The sequence below is a fragment of the Halichoeres trimaculatus genome, unplaced genomic scaffold (genome assembly GCF_033239565.1).
Source record: "Halichoeres trimaculatus isolate MK-OKI-2021-1 unplaced genomic scaffold, fHalTri1.1 fHalTri1_scaffold_10, whole genome shotgun sequence".
Classification (NCBI taxonomy): domain Eukaryota; kingdom Metazoa; phylum Chordata; class Actinopteri; order Labriformes; family Labridae; genus Halichoeres; species Halichoeres trimaculatus.
Genome location: NW_027437187.1, coordinates 1,292,944 through 1,312,123, shown reverse-complemented (window position 1 = coordinate 1,312,123; position 19,180 = coordinate 1,292,944). Strand labels below are relative to the sequence as shown.

At 44.6% G+C, this 19,180-nt stretch overlaps 1 protein-coding gene across 2 annotated transcripts; it reads right to left on the bottom strand.

Moving 5' to 3' along the window:
* Positions 1 to 414: 414 nt before the first annotated feature.
* On the bottom strand, positions 415 to 18,866 carry LOC141796540 (carbohydrate sulfotransferase 1). 2 transcript variants are annotated; one of them, XM_074677720.1, is made up of 3 exons: positions 18,512 to 18,866; positions 8,114 to 8,286; positions 415 to 5,153 (listed from the first exon to the last, which is right to left on the bottom strand). In XM_074677720.1, the coding sequence occupies exons 1-3, from the start codon at positions 18,517 to 18,519 to the stop codon at positions 4,036 to 4,038; spliced, it is 1,299 nt and encodes a 432-aa protein (XP_074533821.1). In that variant the 5' UTR covers positions 18,520 to 18,866; the 3' UTR covers positions 415 to 4,035. The 2 variants fall into 2 exon arrangements, with proteins under 2 accessions (XP_074533821.1, XP_074533822.1); XM_074677721.1 differs by having other exon boundaries at positions 18,517 to 18,866.
* Between the last annotated feature and the right edge of the window lie 314 nt (positions 18,867 to 19,180).

Genomic DNA, 19,180 nt, shown 5'->3' with positions numbered 1-19,180 from the left:
AGGACACATTAGAATTAAGCATATGTAAGGAAAGTTGAGGGGATGAGCTCCATGCATCTATAATCTGACTGACACTGTTAAAAACCAAAGAAGTGCCACTGGTACAACTAAAAGAGAGGGTGTGGAGCCACCCCCATGAAACTGTATAAAGATAGTGTTTGTCACGCTCACAAGCTTTGTTCACCTGTTTGGTGAATAAAGTATCTTTGGATGCAACCTGGAAAGCCTCTTCTTCTGATTCTTGACCTTCCTGAGTAGACCTGAAGATACTGAGACTTCTGCCAGCCTCAGAGACAGAGCCAGGACACAACGAAAGACCCACTAACACCCGAAACACAGAGCCGAAGAGGTTTCAAGCAGCAGAGTGGAATTCAGTGTTACCTTATGAATAATTTATTCAAAAAGTCTCAAAAATATAAACAGCACAGTCACACACACAAACATTTTCAGGCAACAGCACGTCAGTATGTACAGGATTTTCTGAACCAAAGAATATCCAACATCTTCAGCCGCTGTGCACGGCAGAGGAAGAGAGGCTGTGACGTTAAGCAGGTCCAGAGTGCCGCAGACACCCCTGGAAGGCTTTGTTTGGACTTTTGATTGGTTTAATTTCATGATAAACTGTGCTCTGCACCTTGTGGCAGGGCTTTCGTGCCAGCATGGCTCCATGCTGGTTCTGGTTCCCAAAGCTTAGTTTGAACAGGGAGGCGAGTTCAGACAGGAAAAAAAACTGGTTTGGAACCTGAAAAGTCGATTCATGAGCTGGAACCAAAAATCTTGACATCATCAGTGTGGGTGTGGTATTCTGTGTCCCATTATATTGTCAAGTGTTTATTTTCAGAATAGTTTATTTATTCATTTCATGTTTGTTTTGTTGATGTGTCTTTGTTTTTGTTCGTGGCCCTTTTTGCTCCCCAGCAGACTTTTCTCTGGTTTTGTTTTCATGTAGTGAAAAAGCACATTTTGGTGTTATGTTGTTTACTCCCTCCTGAGTGCCGGTGAGAAAGCCCTCTGTGTAACCTCAGGTCAGATTCACTCTGAGAAGATACCTGAGCTCCTGGGGAGTTTTTTTCTGTTTAAAGTCTGTAAGCTGTAGAAGCTCTCTTCTCCAGGTTATTAAGAAATAAAAAGTTTTTAGTCATCACTTGGAGACAATGGGCTCTAATTTCGTGTCACAGCGCAGGGGGCGCAAGCCTGGCGCAGCCTGCGCAGTACTAATTTTGTGCATAGCACCACCGTGCGCTGCCAATTTGATGATTTGGTAGACCGTCTGCGCAGAGATGGGTGAGACTGCCCACCTGGGGGAGTTGACGGCGCACCAGCGGGAGGTGTCAGCAGATTCATGTTGGCGCAGTGACAATTTCGTGCCAAAAAAGTGCACTGAAAGCTCACCAGCTCCAACCTGGTCTATCCTCGACGCAAGGCGGAGCGCACCCTCCACAGCTGTAATTTGGTGACAGGCGCACATGTGCGCACATGTCAACAAAGCCTCAGAGGCAGGTTTCCAGAGTGTCAGGCACATTTTAATAAACAATCACAGCAATCACTATTTAATGTAACCGTCTGAACCAGCTTATACATTTATATCTATATTAACTGTCCCGTCACATCTGATGTCAGATTAAAGCCGTTTGTCATAATGGAAAGTTAACCTGACGGCAGCTGGAAGTTTGATGCACATCTTACAATTAAACAATAAACAGCCTTAACATCTGATACTGAGTATATATCTGGTTCTCTCATTTCATTTAATTCAAAGAAAAGAGGGAGAGAAAAGACAAAGAAAAAAGAGACAAAATAAATGTATGTCACTCAGGATTTACCTGTGATTTCCCATATTTCTCTGTTTTAGTCTTTATTTTTAACCTGATCTAAAAAGATGGAGTACATTATTGTAAGGAGGATGAGGTGGAGACACTGGGAGAGTATACAGTATATCAGCAAAGGTTCTGCTATTTGGCGATGACAAACCAGGAGTGCAGGTGGATCAAAAGTATTCTGAATGGATCAGCCAGCTGTGTAACAGTCTCTTCATTTTTAACTCCTATTAATGACAAAGGAACAGATTACATCTGTCCCAGGAGCTGGCCCACACGGTGACGCGCGTCGTGTCCTCCGATGTGCCCCGCTGTCCATTAACCTGCTGCAGGGACAGCAGCTCTGACCGTCTCCGCTACCAGCACTCTCTCCGCGGTGCTGGAGATCACTCAGACCAATCAGATGCTGCGCCTCGGCTGCAGGGCATTTAAAGGCAAGGAGAGGCGCTCATTTGATTGGTGAAAACAGTGCTCGGCTGTGTTAAACCCACTCACGGCTTTTCTCCTCCCTCTCTGCCATTTGCGGGGAGGGAGGTGTGGACGCGCAGCTCTGCACTCATCTGTGCCTGGACTGCGCCTGGACTGCGCCTGGACTGCGCCTGGACTGCGCCTGGACTGCGCCTGGACTGCGCCTGGACTGCGCCTCTCTTGGCAGGAAACTTGCAAAGTGCGCCAGTCACGCCCTGTGCGCACAGCGAAGGCCGGCGCAGGGCAGGTGCGCCTGCGCCTGGTCTACGAAATTAGAGCCCAATAAGTCAAAGTTTAGAGATTTAGGACCTGATTTACTAAGATCTCAAATAACTGGTGTTCGAATGTGTCTGCAAACTGAAATTTGCCGGTGTTATTAATGGGTGATCTACTCAGGCTGTGTGCTCAGACGATAGCATACATATATATATATATATATATATATATATATATATATATATATACTTGAATAGATTTTGGCCCAGATATTGGCATTATTCAGACTCTTGCTGTGAGCTGAAATGAGCAAAAAAAAGAAAAAACTCCTGCTTATCACTCCTTTCAAATTTGGCTGCTCTGCCCCCTGCTTGCTCGCACTCTGGTCCGCTCACATGATCTAATTGTGAAATTTTAAAAAAGAAAAAAAAACTAAATTCCTATCATTATCCTGAGACTAAAAGTCCAAACTGTCACAGCTTAAAGATAAAGAATCCTGTTTTTTTGTCACATCTGGGACTTAATAAATTATATTTATGGGTTTACAGTTTTTTTCTTTAATCCTTTAAAGACCAGGTCTCCAACTTACAAACCTGGTTCAAACAGGTTTTTTACAGTCCACTCCTTGATGAGACACACACACACACACACACACACACACACACACACACACACACACACACACACACACACACACACACACACACACATGGTTCCCAGCATCACACAGGCTGGAAACTTGGCACTTTTAATACTTTGACAAGTGACCTCATGACAGCTAAGCCTTTTTTAGTATAGTTTATCTACCTGCTCATTTTTTATCATCCTGCTGGTTCACTGGAAAACAATGCAGTCTTTCATGTACCTGGTGTCAGAAAAGTGTCAAAGTCAGTAGGATCGTGAGGCCCCGCTTCCACAGTCTGCATTCATACCAAAAAATCATGATTGAGCAAGCTTTTGGCCTGCTGCTGACATTAAATCAGCTCAGATGATAAAAATAAATTCAGTTACATTCATTTCATGAGTGTCCTGCACAGGCCTTGAAGGGACAGGATCAGAAAAGGTTTTACTCAGGTGACTTTCCACTTTGACCTCCATGAAGTTAAACAGTTGGTCACAGATTTGACCACCTGGGGGTCAGATCAGATCTGACACTGATTTAAACCACAGGCAGGCGGACTGAGAGGCTCGACCATTAAAACATGGCTGTAGTCTCAGTCAGCGTGTTGCCATGACGGTCGAACACTGAGTCATTGCATTAGTCAGATAAAACTGGACAGTACTCTGATAATGTGGGTGGGTGGTGGGGGGGTTGTCTCTCACATCTTCACTCTACAGGTGGAGCCAGCCAACCAAGATCTCAGGAAGTTGGATGTAAATACACAGGAGGAATAAAACCTCAACAGCAGAGGAAGAAGGAGAAGAAGAAGAAAAAAAGACGAAGAAGAAGAAGAAGAAGAAGAAGAAGAAGAAGAAGAAGAAAAAGAAGAAGAATCAGAAGAAAAAAAGGAGTAAACAGGAGGAGATCAGATCTCTATGTGAGCACCTCAAACGTCACGTTGTCCACTAAGCTGTGTGACAGGTTCCTGAGCTGGGCCGCAGACTGGACCAGTTTGTATCCCAGCAGAGCCAGCGTGTCGTTGCACAGGTTCTGCACTGTCCTCACCACGTCAAAGCTGAGCCGCAGCCTCCAGCTCTCTGCGGTCGCTCTGGAGTCTCTGCTGGTGGAGTATCTGTAGTTCCACTCCAAGGGGGACACCACATTACTCTTAGTGTTTTTCTCAACCCACAATCGCACCCTGTCCTCCATCTCTAGACCCACAAACCTGTAGATCTCAGCTGCCTTCTCCTTGGGATTAAAAGCCAGGTCCTCATACCGTACAGGCATGTAGCGTCCTCGCAGCCATGCTGGTTTCTGCAGGACGGTCTCTGCAGAGGCCGTCATGTCCTTACAGGTGCTGGTGATCTGTGACAGGTCAACGTAACGTGGCTGCCGTCCCGTAGCGTTCCAGATTTTCCAAGCACGAAATTGATCTGAAAACGCCATCATACGAGAAGCAAGGACTGCTCTGGGATCCCTCACCAGGTGGATGATCTTCAGGTCCAGGCGAGGATCCTCTGTCAGGGTGCGCAGGTCGCCCACCTCAGGAACCCGCACTGTCTTTATGGCTACGTGTCCTCTGGACAGACACGACATGGAGGCCAAGGTGAGGTTGAGAGAGCCACACTTCTTAGGACACCAGGCTTCATCAGGCAGGGAAGAGGCCTCCCCTCCCTCGGTGCACACTGGAGGCGAGCACAAGGCGTGGCTGGAGCTCCGGCGGAAAAAGGAGCTGGTGAGGTGCTCCTGGGGCTGGGGTCGGATGTAGTTCTCCATGAAGTGCAGGTCACAGGTGAAGAGGTTGAGAAGGAGGTCTCTGTATGCTCCCAGGAGGGCCCGGCGGTCCAGGGAGCGACGCAGCCGGCTGCTGGAGTTGGTGAAGGCCTGCTGGACGTGGAAGAGGGGCTCGAACACGTAGAAGATCTCAGGGTGCTGGTTTAGGAGCTGCCCGGTGAAGGACGAGCCGCTGCGAGTGGTGGCAAACAGAAGGATGTGTTTACGAGGCAGCTCCACCGTCCAGCCGTCATTACACACTGACCTCCACCTGGAGTCTGTGAGGGGGAGAGAAAACACACACTGAACCAGGGCTGACCCAGGATGGAGCTGACGAGGTTGGAGGTGTGGAGCTTCCCACATGATGCTGAATAAAAACCCTGCACCCAGCCCAGCACACAGTACAGCCTGAGACTTGGAGACACATTCAGGATCAGTGGGACAAACCAGAACTCAACTCTTTCCACCAGGAGAAGAAATATGTGTAGTAACTTCTCCACTGCTGCACAAATTGAGCTGACATGATTTGGGTGGATGACTTACCCTGACTTTTGCAAATTTACTGAAGAGCAGGAAAAACTTTCAGTGATTAAAACTTTATGTGTGTTTAAATGGGGGAATGCTGAGGGACTGAAAACGCTGTAGTAAGCATGCCAGGCCTGTAGGTGGTGCTGTCACTGTCTTGTCTAGAAGCAGCTTTTGATAGATCTCCACTAAAGTAGAGTTGAGCTGATCATCTGGTGTATTGGGGAATACTAAGTTCAAGAGTGGAGCATTTTGTATGACGACAGTCAGCAGATACAGCAGATTGAGCAGCACAAGCACAACACGGTAGTTCACGACAACGGTAACAACGGTACTGTTGTCCTGTTGTATGAGCTCGCGTGGGGCGGAGTGTGATGTCAGCGTTTCCACTGAAAACGCCGTCTTACTGTTTACACTGCAACGGTGTCAGCAGCGTTTCAGAAAAAATCCCACTCTGGAGGCCGTTATCAAAAGTTTGTGTTTTAGGTCAACTAAAACGCCTTTTCCATGTTAACGGGACGCTGAAACGTAACAAAACTTTTGCGGTTCACCCTAAAACCCCTAAAGCTGTTTTCACTGAACTCTTGACTCCCCAGAAACTCTGGAGCTGGGTTTTACCTGGAATGATTACTGCTATTGTTTCTGGAAGAAGTGAGAGCACAGCAGGGGTGGGGTTGATATCATGTGATCTCTGCGCAGTAATGAAGCAGCCTCGCCCTCTTTTCAGCCCCCAGCATGCTTTGTTCCTCTCATTTATTAAAAATACTGTGAATACGTCCAGGCACATGCAGCACTGATAGAAAGACACACACCGTCCTTAGCCAAGGACGTTTTACAACACATCCAGCCTCTTGAGACGCCCTCTCACTCATCAGAGAGCGGTGAGGAACACCAGCCAACAATAACCCCATCAGGAACTAGAGAGTTTTTCCTGGGGCAGGTAGGGGCGCAGACTGCACAAGGATGGTACACTGAAAATTCAACTTTTAAATGTCTTCTTATCAATATTATTAAAAACAGTAAGCAGTTTTAACAGTGTTGGTAATAACAGCGTTTCAGTAACAGGTAATCTTATTAATTTCAAATGTCACAGCGCCATTACCGTTAGCAACAGTGAAATGAGGTGTGTTACTCAGTATTACACCTGGCTCGCTCAGCCAGGCACAGGAGAGAAGCTGCCAATCAAATGTGAGGAAAGTGTCAGACACACAAGTAAGGATGAGATCAAACATGTTGACGCATCTTTAACAAAGAGCTGATACTAAAGTAAACTTTACAGTAACAAATACCACACAGCTCTATATTAACCTCATTTTATGTTTACAGATGAAATGCTTGTTGTGTTTCAGCCTCTCGTTTACACAGAAACGTTTTTGCTGACCTAAAACGCAAACTTTTGGAAACAGCCTCCAAAGTGGATTTTTTTCTAAAACATTGCCGACACCTTTGCCATGTTAACAGTAAGCTGGAGTGCTACAACAGTCCAACAGAACTGTTGTTAGGATCGGCGTGGTCTACCGTGTTGTGCTTGTGTTGCTCAATCTGCTGAATCTGCTGACTGTCTTTAACAAAATGAGCATCTGTTGCTCCACTTCTGCTCTCAGCATTCACTATACACCAGATGATCGGCCTAGCTCTACTTCATTGAAGATGTGCTTCATGGACAAGACAGTTATAGCACCAACTACAGGCCTGGCATGCTTACTACAGTGTTTTCAGTACTTTAGGGTTTCTGTATAAACACAGTTTTTTCTCTGTCATTTGCATTTTGGTGTGAAACGTCACATAAACAAGACTGAAGCGTGTGTTTTTTTCAGCTCCGAATAATATTTACCCTGTTTCTTCAACACTAAGTGTTTCAGAGCCATCCTCTGACTCACTGAGTGTGTTTTCATCAGAATGAACCCAGGAGAAAGTAAACTCCAAAATCAAGCTAATAAACGCTGTAGGGTTTGAGGGTGCGAGAGGAGGCTGTGTGTCTGATGGTGCTTATACAGGGAGCTGATGAAGAGCTGATGAAGAGCTGCTTTCTAAATGTAGCAAACATGTTATTTACTGCTGATGAGGAGCTGATTGCACAGAGGAAGTTTCTCCTGCTGCACTGTGATGGAGGATTCATGGAGGTAAATTAGTGGATGATTATGAAGCCAGTCGTGCATATTTCATTTCTCTACATCAGGGGTCACCAATGCTGTGCTCGTGCGCACCTGGGCGCCCGCAAGAACTACATAAGGTGCCCGCGAGACATGTTCCAAATAACAGCACTGGTCACAACGGAGCTCCTTCCTACCATCCGTGTTGTGTAATTCATTAATAATAACTGTGATATAAATGATTGACCTGTGAGCAGTCTCTTCACATAGTATTACCACTTCTACTATGATTAGTGTTATTGAAAAGTGATCTGTGTAATGTTGTTCAGGACATCTGTTTCAGACAAGTAGCCCTTCGTGTCACTCATTTCCTGTGAGGTAGCCCTCGGTCTCAGAAAGACTGGTGACCCCTGCTCTATGTACTCTGGGACTTCCCTCATTCAGCGCTTGATTAAACCTTCCTGTTGTTTCCCATACTGGTCTGATGCCAGTCCAGTGCTGCTAAAGATTTCATTACCATCCTTTTGAAGGTGTGTGTGCACACACAGCTCTTCAGACTCTGAGCTCTACTTTAGAGCACCAGTTCTTTCTGAAAGCCTGTCCTGGTTGCTGGTTCCTACCTCTGTAGTGTCTGGTGGAGCAGCGGTAGGCTCCCTGACAGGGTCCAGACAGGGAGTCCCTCAGGGTACGGATGGCTGTATACTGGACCCCCAGAGATGCACACACCAGCAGCAGCACTGTCTTCCAGGAGCACTCCATCCTGCCCCCCTCCTCTGGCTCTACATGTTCCACTCTGGAGAGAAAGCACACAAAGACATACCCCATGAGATGTTACAACTGCTTCTTCTTTCCACCTTCATGCACGTGCAGCTTTAGCTGGTTTCACACCTGCAGCCTTCAACTGATGAGTTGGCATTGACAGTGAGGTGCTAATGTCTCCCAGCCACTGTGTGTGGGTGGGTGGACAGCATATCTGGACAGTACTAAACTCCTGGCCATGACAGAGGGAGAGCACAGAGCACCTCCTCCAGTAGCACCAAAGATGACGACCAGAGGGCTCAGCCTAACATAGCTCTGGAGGACTAACTGGAGGTACCTCATACAGGAAGTCAAAGTGAAAGTTCCTGATAGCATCAGGACGTTAATGTTTCAGAGATTTCTGGAAAAAAAATAATCAGGATTTCATTTGTTAAAGAGGCTTTACTAAGTTAAAGGCAACAGGCAGCTGGTAAAGCATAGCTTAGCTTAGCATAAAGGCAAGGCTGGCTAATTCATATAGCATAATTCAAAGTCCTTCACATTAAAAAAAATAAAAAGAGTTATTAGAAAAGGGGGTGAAGCACACTGAAAGGGCTGTGAGGAGTTTCTAAGGGATCTTGAAAAAGTCTCCCTTCTAGATAGACACCCGATCATAATCAACACTTAAAAAATGAGATTATCAGCACCAATGGATTAGTCCTAAATTGCAACCTCCCAGCTCTCAGCTCCAGATCAGGTTGGACTGGACTGGATTGATTTACAGCTTGTCTAAGTCTGTATGACAACACCACAGGAGCTGACAAAGTTTATCAGTGAGAAGAGAGATCTGTGTTTGTGGCTGCTGGAAATGATTTCTGTGATTAGTTTTGTAGTGATGGTGGACACTGGAGCCTAACTGTCAGACAGAACAAGGGACAGAAGAGAAGAAGAAAGAGAAACAGGAGAGAGATAGAGCAAAGCTAAAGGCTAAAACATGAGCTGAGGGCTAAAACATGAGCTAAAGGCTTAAAAAGAAGAAAGGCTAGAACATGAGCTGCAGTCTATTTTACACAGATTCTTATCACAGCATCCTTAAAACAGAGCATTTAAAATCAGTTGAAGAACACATTAAAGGGATAGTTCATTTTTTTTCTGTGGTGTTACTTTATGATTTTAGTTCTAGTAGGCAGAGAAAATAGCCTTTGAATTTGGTACCGTCTGTCCCTGTTAGTGTCTATTTCCTCATCACCATGGATTAAAGTTTGTGTCTTACTGAGGGAGAGGAGACAACTTTCTACTGTATCTAATGTCCTTAGTGGTCACATAGAGCTCATACAACCCCACTTCAAAAAAACTGAACTATCCCTTTAAAGCTCAAGCAAAATATATAAATGACAAAAATAGGTTTCATGGACAGTGTATTTTTTATCTTCATGATATCAAGAAAATTAGACACTTCTTGTCCCAGAGTGATGTTGAGAAACTAGTCCATGCTTTTGTTTCTTCTAGGCTGGACTAATGCAACTCTCTTTTATCTGACTGTCCTAATAAGTCTAGGAGGAGAGAGCCCATCTCTCTAGTTTGAGTGTCTCTACACTGGTTATCTATAAAATCTAGAAGACAGTCAAAAATTCTTCTTCTGACCAACAAAGTGCTATATGGCATCAGGCCATCCTATCTTGAAGAGTTAATTGTTCCATACTATCCATCTAGGTCAATGTGTTCTCAGCATGCAGGTCTGCTCGTTGTACCTAAGGTCTCTAAAAGTAGTCTGGGAGGTGGAGCCTTTAGTTATCAGGCTCCTCTTCTTTAGAATACCTTACCAGTTGAGGTCCAGGGATAAAGCTTATAGCTAGATAAGGTGTTTATGTTTTTGAGAAGTGTCCTGAGATAACTTTTGTCAGGATTTGGTGATATATAAATAAAGTTTGATAAATATGGTTTATCACCATCTTTATCACATGTAGTAAAACAGTTTTAAAAGAGGAGGTTGATTCAGTAAAATAGATGATTAAATATTCTAATTCAGCTCCTGGTCCTGACTCAGACCTGTCCCAGAGGTTCTGACTCATCTTTATGGTTTGTACTGAACGTACCAAAGTAGATCACTGGTAACCGCCTAGAGCTTTATAGACCAGCAGCAGTGTAAAGACCAGACACAAGCCTGGTAGAAGGGATCCAATCACACAAGAGGAAAAAAAGACTTTTTATGTTTATCAAACAAAAGGTTCAACACAAAATCACAGCTAAGACTGCAAACTGAAGTCCCAGATAAACTGAGAGTCCCTGCTTAACCGGAAAACTACTGAGTATCATCTGAAATCTGAAGTCTTATATGGGGGTGGAAAAACAGGACAGCATGGACCGACAAGACCTCCTGACACAGGACAAGGGGAGACCCAGGCTTTTAATACAGGGTACACAGTGTGGGGCTGGGATCACAATCATAGGAAGGACAGGAGGTGAAGGGACCTGAAACAAGAGGTGTCACGAGACTGCAAAGTTAAACTGAACACAACAAACATTAGTGACAAGAGTGGAGTAAAAAAAGCAAACTCTAACAGACAAGAAATACATACACCCATTTCTGCTCAGTGATAAAAACAGATACTGACGGAGGCTTCTGTCCATGCTCTGCATTCATTTCATCTTTATTTCTGCCTGTTTCCATAAAGCTTATGGACACAAGCCAAACAGAGTAATACCACCTGAAACTGTGGGGGCAGTGTTGCTGTTTCTACCTGCTGTGAATTGTTGTTACTAGTGAGACACGAAGAAGATATTATAACAGCAATATGTGTAATCATCTCACCGACCACTGCCTCCTACAACGCTGCCTCAGTTTTTGTCTTTGATGCGAGAGGTACATCAGCAACCCCCACCCCCCCACCCTGTGCCAACGTAAAGGATGCACGGAAGTATGAGAGCAGTGACAGTAACATAGCTTGAAAAGGATGTTTACATTCTCATATATCAAATAAGAAGACATTGGGCCTTTAGTCAAAGAGTTGCTCATCTACAGCCTCTCTTCTCTGTCAGGTTTTGTGATGCAGCGGTGGACCTGTGCGCTCAGTTCGTAGCTTGTAGCCATCCTCCAGTGATTTCCTGTTGGACACAGAGTGAGTACCACTTAAGACTAGTTTAAAGAGCCATTCAGGAGTTATTACCAAAGAGTAAAGTGTTGTTTGAAAGGAAATTGATCCTATTTCCAAGCATGACGAAAGCAAACCTGGGCAACTTAACTACAGTTTGCAGATAAGAACAAAATAGACACAAATTTAGAATGTTTAACATGTCAATATCAGACGTTCATCGTGTCACCATGTTGTTAAAAAACATCATCATTGATGCGCAGCAGATATCACACACACACACACACACACACACACACACACACACACACACACACACACACACATACACACACACACACACACACACATATACACACACAGCTGCATAATTGCATTTGATTTCCACTGTCCTCTCTCCTGAGTAATTAAGCCTCAGAGCTCAGCAGAGTTCCTCACTCAGTTAAATATAGCCGTCTGCAGTGAGACGAGTGGAGAAGTTTCCTTTGTTTGCACTCGTGTTCTTCGCCATGGGCATCAAAGAGCAGAGACGTGGTTTACCAAATGGGTCCAGAAAAAACACCATTTGTCCCTGTGTACTCAACCCAAGGAAGGTGATCACATGAGATCCCCAGGCACACGTCATCTCCATTAGTCAGTGTCAGCATCATCATCATCATCCACAGCATCAGTATCATCATCGTCATGATCACCATCATCATCACCATCATCACCATCATCAGTATCAGCATCGTCACCATCATCATCATTATCATCATCATCATCATCATCATCATCATCAGTACAACCAGGTAAATACAAATTTTACTTTCCAAAAGTGGATCCTCTCTAGGCCTCTCTCCTCCTCTCTGCTTCTCTCCGCAGTCTGCCTCGTCTTCATTAATGATGTTTGTGTGTCCCAGGCAGACTCATGTCCTCAGGAACAAAATCACACTGAGCTGGGATCGGCTTTTGATGTTCCATTAATCACAAACAGCGCAAAACCAAAGACATTTACTCAGCGGGGAGGGGAGAGAAATGGAGCTGACATCATGAGCCATTCTGTTTGAAAACTGCTAAAAGCTGCAATCGCAGAAAAATGAACTCATCAGGGGACAAAGTTTGTTTCTTCGGGTGATATTTTTAGACAGAGTGATGGAGTGGCTGCAAGGACTGCACTTTTTAGATATGCATGGTCTGGTAGTCTTCATGGTAGATTAAAACTAGATAGTCTTGTTTAGAGCAGGAACAAACAGGAGTTAATCCTGATGCCTTTTTATGACCCAGTCTGAATGGGACCATCACCAGTTTCTGTGCAGACATTTTTAAATGAGTGAAAATGTTGAAAGGAGGAAGTCTGTTCACAGCCTGCTGAAGCAACAGCCTCTCTTTACATTCCCACCAGAAAGTACTTAGAGTGACACTGACCACACACTGACCCTCTCCAAGCAGGAGATCTTTGTCTCAAAACAAGCCCAGGCCATGCAGACAGCTTGCAGGTGTGTGTTTACAGCTCTGATCATTTGAAGCTCATTTTAGTGCCATAAAACTCAAAGGACTTGACCCTGAGTGATCTCAAAGTAGCCTCATTTTATGTAACTATTCAAAATGAGATTACCAGCACCAAAATTAGTTCCTTCTGGGTGCTTTTTCCAAAAGATATGATGATACTACACAGGCCAGTAAAGGCAAGAAGAGAGACGTGAAATGACCAAGAGACTAGTGCACGATTTGGGGAAAAGGTGCGATTTGCGATTAGGTGGACAATATTGCAATTGCGATTGTGCTTGTGATTTAATAAAAAAAGTTGTGTCATGATGAGTCTACAGACTTGCTTGGTTATCATGGAGAAAAATCTGAATTGCATGTGCTGACATTGCGATTGCGATTGCGATATCCTCTTTTGCGATTACGTAATTGCATGTGCTGACATTGCGATTGCGATAATCGTGCAGCCCTACAAGAGACCTTTAAAAATTTGTAAACTGAGGAGACACTTTGAATGATACCCTAGTTTTGGTTTGTCCACTCATTAATCGTGTGAAAAAATGGTCTTCAGAGTGCTATAGCTCTAGCAAAGCGTTGCTCAAGTGTCAACTTGTTGCATTAGCGCTCTCTGTTCTTCTCTTTTTTCTTCTCTTTTTGGTTCTCTTTGTACTTGAGGCCTGTCATTACTTTTTATGTCTCTTTGTCGGTCATTGACACCACGCTGGTTGTGTTTGCAGTGGTGGTTTTACTTTTTGTTTTTGTTCCTGTGAGATCCTACGTGTAAATCTATGGTCTATGCATGGTAAATGGTAAATGGACTTGAGCTTATATAGTGCTTTTCTAGTCATGGACCACTCAAAGCAGCTTTACACCACAGGTCACACTTACCCATCCACACCCATTTGCACATTCACTCACTGATGGACCCAATTTTTACTATGACAGCTATTACAGTTGGTCTAACACAGTCATGCCTTTTCATACCCATTCACTCACCACTGAAGCAGCAGTGGGAGCAACTAGGGGTTAAGTGTCTTCCCCAAGGACACATCGCCATGAGTCGCCCAGAGCTGGGCTTGAACCTGCAACCTTCCGATCAACCTTCCGATCACCGACCAAGCGAATTCTCCAACTGCGCCACCGACGCCGCCCCCAGCTTACATAAGAAGTAAGCTGTTAACAGCATGCAGATGCTAACCAGTGCTAGGTCCAAAGTTCCCTGCAGGCTGAGGAGAAGGAGGCAAGGCTGACGTGCTGGTACCACGCTGTGTGCTAAGAAGAGACTGTGTGGACCTGTCCTTTCATCCATTGTGATGGGGGAAGTAGGATCTATCTCCAATAAGATGCTAGCAGTTCTAACCCAGCACCAGAAGGAATACCAGAGGACAGAATAGCATCATGCTATTCACAGACACGGCTAACAGATCTTACACAGGACATTAACGCCACATTAGAAGGATTTCACCCACTTTGAGCAGACAGGATGCAGGGGAGTGAGACAGAACAGACTGGTGAAGAAGTCCAGCTCAGCCCTGGACCCCCACACTCAGAGAGTGAGTCTGTGTTCCAGACCTCAAACACCACTGCTTCTGTCAGGAGTTTTATTTTATCTCACCCTCTTCATACATTTCTCCTGTACTTCTCAACATACTGAGTTATAGTTCATAAGTAAACATGTCTGCATTAATGGATACTTCACTTTTCACTGTAAACCAACTAAACACACTGATGTTTCACCAACAGGTCTGGGATGGAGTCCCACCAACAACACACCTGTGTGAGTGAAAAGTTAAATATTTAAACTCTGAAAAGCTTTTTAACTGTAACTCATCTATCATTTGTAAGAAACTTAGAGTTTGAATCAGTTTGACTGAGTAGGAGTGGGAGAGTTGAGAGTAGGTTTCCTTTGGTTTGATCATGTATAATTAAATAGTGGCAAAGATGATAACTGATCCTGATTCAGCAGCTGTATGTCTGTGACCCACCTCTTCCTTTTTTACTGTGTTCCGGTGTAGAAACCATTTCTTTTATTTAGCACTGGTTCCTCTGGTGTTGGGAAATATCTGGTGTTTGTTCGGTTTAATCCTCTCTTGAAAAAGGGTCTGTGCAGACAGGAAGCTGATGTCTTAGTGTTAGTGCTTACATAATGGAGCTAAGCACAGCTGTCGGATGCCAAACTCAGACTCATCTACATCTGACCGGGATGCTTTTTCTTTGAACAGGCCTGGAAAAATACACATCCAGACCTTTGAATGAACACAGATGTGGTCTCAAAGGACAGGGCCATTCAGGTTAAGCTGAAGTGTGAACACTGTCTGATACTCTTAGACTGCTCCTGTTTAATGACACATAGTAAACAAACCCATCCAAACCCTGCTTTACATCCACAGCTGGCTGACCCAGGAGCCTCCTCCATCACAGCTTTTGTTTCCACACAGAGCTGAGCTGCACACCCTGCCGCCCCCCGGAGAATGAAGACAGATGCTTCACTCCAATTTGATCTGCAAGTACCCTCCTTTCTCCTGCACGGGAAGCCACAGCAGGAATCACAGACGCTCTGTCAACAGCTGGAGGGGGACGGCAGGCTGTGGAGGCTGCTCTGTCAGACAACAACAGTCCTTACACAGGGATTAAAGCCTCTGGGACAGGATCAGCCAAAGATTACACAGAGACATGCGCGCTCCTCTGGCAGGTTAGTACATTCAGAGAGTGAGCTGAGGAAACACGACGCGCAGGAAAAAAAAGGTTGTGATGATGACAAACGTGAGTGCTGCTGGAGGGAAAGTTTCCTCGGTGGGACATGAAGCAACAAATGAGGTTAGAAGTTAGTGATGAGGCTGGGACTGAGGGATTCAGGGATGTGAGTGATGGAGGAATGTGACCATCACAAAGAGTTTTCTATTAGAGCCCTGGGTGAGGTCACAGATCAGCTGAGTGAGGCGGTTTACTGAGAAACCTCCAAATCAATCCTGGGACACACATGCACGCACACACACACATGCACACACACACACACACACACACACACACACACACACACACACACACACACACACACACACACACACACACACAACACGCATGCAAAGCTCAGCATCAACGGACAGAAGGAGCTGCTCGTCTGCTTTAGAGCTCATTATTACTCTGTAAGGCTACACACACACACACACACACACACACACACACACACACACACACACACACACACACACACACACACACACACACTGAGCCACAGGCAGAGAGCAGAGTGCAGCAGTGTGGAGCAGCTGCATCTGACCCCCAGCTACAGAGCAGCTCCTATGATGATGATGATGATGATGATGATGATGATGATGATGATGAACATGTTACCTCAGGCACACAAACACAACTAAGAGGAGTAGAAGGAAAGAGGAACAAAAAGGTCAATGCTTTATCCGATCTACACCACAGCTGCTCTCTGAGCAGTGAGCAGAGAACATGACTTTTACAGGTTATAACATTGTCCTTATCTGTGAGCAGTTTCCAAGTGATGTTGAAAAAGTCTTCCTTCTAGATATCTGCCTGATCCTAATCCACACTTTAAATTAGATTGTCAGCACCAGTATGGTAACTGGTTACTTCATCATGCTTCTTCTTTGCTTCCTGATGGAGCTGGGCGGGACCCAAGGGGCAACATCCGGTTATTAGAAATGAAGCCTATGTTGAAGTGCTAAAAGTCGCTGTTCATTGAGAATCTGCTTGAGGCTAGCTGCAGAAAGACCAGAGGTCACGTAGACACCAAGCCATAAAAATAGATTGTTATGGCATTATAAAACATATTTACAGCCTGGTACAAAAAAACGCTGATTTAACTATTGACGCACACTGTACGCTGAGTTAATTTTTTTCTGACTCAGCAGTTTGGAAGTTACTAGGATTGTTTGACTGTCTGATCAGAGACACAGCTCAGCTCACGTGACTAACAGGCACCCTGGGGAAAGGAAACTCACAGCCGGTGTCATACCAAATGTGGCTGCATCCGTGGATCGGCTTCATCTCACAGTTTCAGGGACAGACAGGTGACATCACGGAGGATATGTCTATGTTTTATACAGTCTATGGCTGGACCAGATTGATTTACAGCATGTCTAAGTCTCTATGACAACACTACATTGGTTGATGAAGTTGAGTAGAGAGAAGAGAGATCTGTATTTGTCTGTGCTGAAAATGATTTCTGTGATTAATTTTGTAGTGATGGTGGACACTGGAGCCTAACTGTCAGAAAAAGGACAGAAGAGCAGAAGAAAGATAAACAAGAGAGAGATAGAGCTTGAGCTAAAGGCTAAAACATGAGCTAAAGGCTAACATACGAGCTCCTGCTTGACTATCTGGGTGACGTCAAGGCTTGGTTATCTCAAAATTTTTTAAAGCTCAATGAGGAAAAGACCGAAGACCGAAGTCATTGTATTTGGCAATACTGCCTTAGACTTAGGACCCCTAAACACTCATGTGCGTCCTACAGTCACCAGCCTTGGCGTCACTATAGACATTGATTTAAACTCGACAAACAGGTCAATGCCGTTTTAAAATCGGGTTTTTATCATCTTCGTCTTTTATTGAAAGTCAAGCCATTTTTATCTTTTAACCTTTTTGAGCAAGTCTTGCACGCTTTTATCTCAAGTCTCTTGGACTACTGCAATGCCCTTTACTCTGGTATTAACCAGCAAGCTCTTTCCTGCCTGCAGTTGGTCCAGAATGCTGCAGCACGACTTTTAACAGGGGCCAGAAAACATTAGCATATTAGTCAGATTCTTGCGTCTTTGCACTTGCTCCCTGTTAATTTTAGGATTGATTTTAAAATTTTATTGTTTGTTTTTAAAGCTTTGAATGGACTGGCCCCTGAGTACATTATGGACCTTCTCCAAATCTACATTCCAGCGCGTGCTTTAAGGTCCGAGGGCCAGTCCCAGCTTGTGGTGCCTAAGACGAGACTTAAAACAAAGGGGGACAGGGCCTTCTCTGTGGTCGGCCATAAGTTGTGGAATGCTTTAAGACTCAGTTTCTTTTTCTTAATTTAAAAATCGGCCAACACACTGTAAAAGTCATCAGGTACATGGTCAATGTAGATGTTTTGCCCCCTACAGCGTAACATTTTAATGTACAGCAGGGTCTTATTATCCACTGTGTTCCCTCCTCACTCATGGTTACAAAACACCATCATGACGAAAATTACTTTGCAGTAAAGTAACAGTAAAATGCTGACAGCAGGGTATTTGCCGTGATTCCACAGTAAAATTTTTACAGTGCTGAATTTAAACATGGCAGGATATAACTATTGAAATGTCCTGTTAAATGTACAGTCATTTGTTCCAGTGTTGTGAAATGATCTGCACGATGCTGTAGCTGTCTGTCAGTGATGAAGAACATCAGTTTGACATTAATCTCCTCTTGTTTTCAGAGTGATTTTTTCAGCTCCTCTATAACGCACAGATGTTCTGAAAGCCCACTTAAAGTCAGCCCACTGTCACACCTTCAACTCACCACACACTTTATCTGCTTTGAGGTGAGAACTCACCTGTTCTGAAACAGTCTTATCTTCTTTACATCTGTCATATATATATATATATATATATATATATATATATATATATATATATATATATATATATATATATATATATATATATATATATATATATATATATATATATTCGGGGGCGATCTGCCGCGCGTAAAGAATGGCAAACAAAGTATTACCTTACCATACACGCTCGCGATCAGGTGAGATTCCCCCGGCCGGTCCAAACCTCTGCGATGCATTTGCGAATGTGAGTAAGAGTAAGTGAGTGTGTGTGTGAGAGTGAGTGTGTGAGTGAGTGTGTGAGTGAGTCTTAGTGCGCCCGTGTGTGTGAGAGAGATTGAGAAAGAGAGAGAGAGAGAGAGAGAGAAATTGAGTGCTGGACGGGTGCTGGTGTGTTCAGAGTAGACGCGGATTCAGAGCTCGAGACGCACCACGATGGAAAGCTGCGCGAGGATGCGAAGATGAACACGCGCGCGCACATGCTTTTCACACAGCTTTCCAGGGAGCACGCGGGCTCCCGGGCAGTCTCCGGTGAGGAAACGGAACGTCACCGTGCATCTGAGGCAACCTGCGCCGTCTCTGCATCCTGAGAACAAAGGGTGCACCATGTAGGCTTGATGACTTCAAACTTTCACTTCTTCATGCCTTAGACTTTCAATTCTTTATGCTTTAAGACCTGCATTCCTTCATGCTTCAAACCTTCATTCCTTGTCTCCTTCATGCTTCAGTCTCCCTAACATCTGATGTGCTCGCTCGTGCAGCATCATTCATGCAGGCAGGTGTCCCCGTCTGCAGCCAGGCATCAACAAGCCGCTCAGCATCCAATCAGTGTCAGTGCCCGGCTC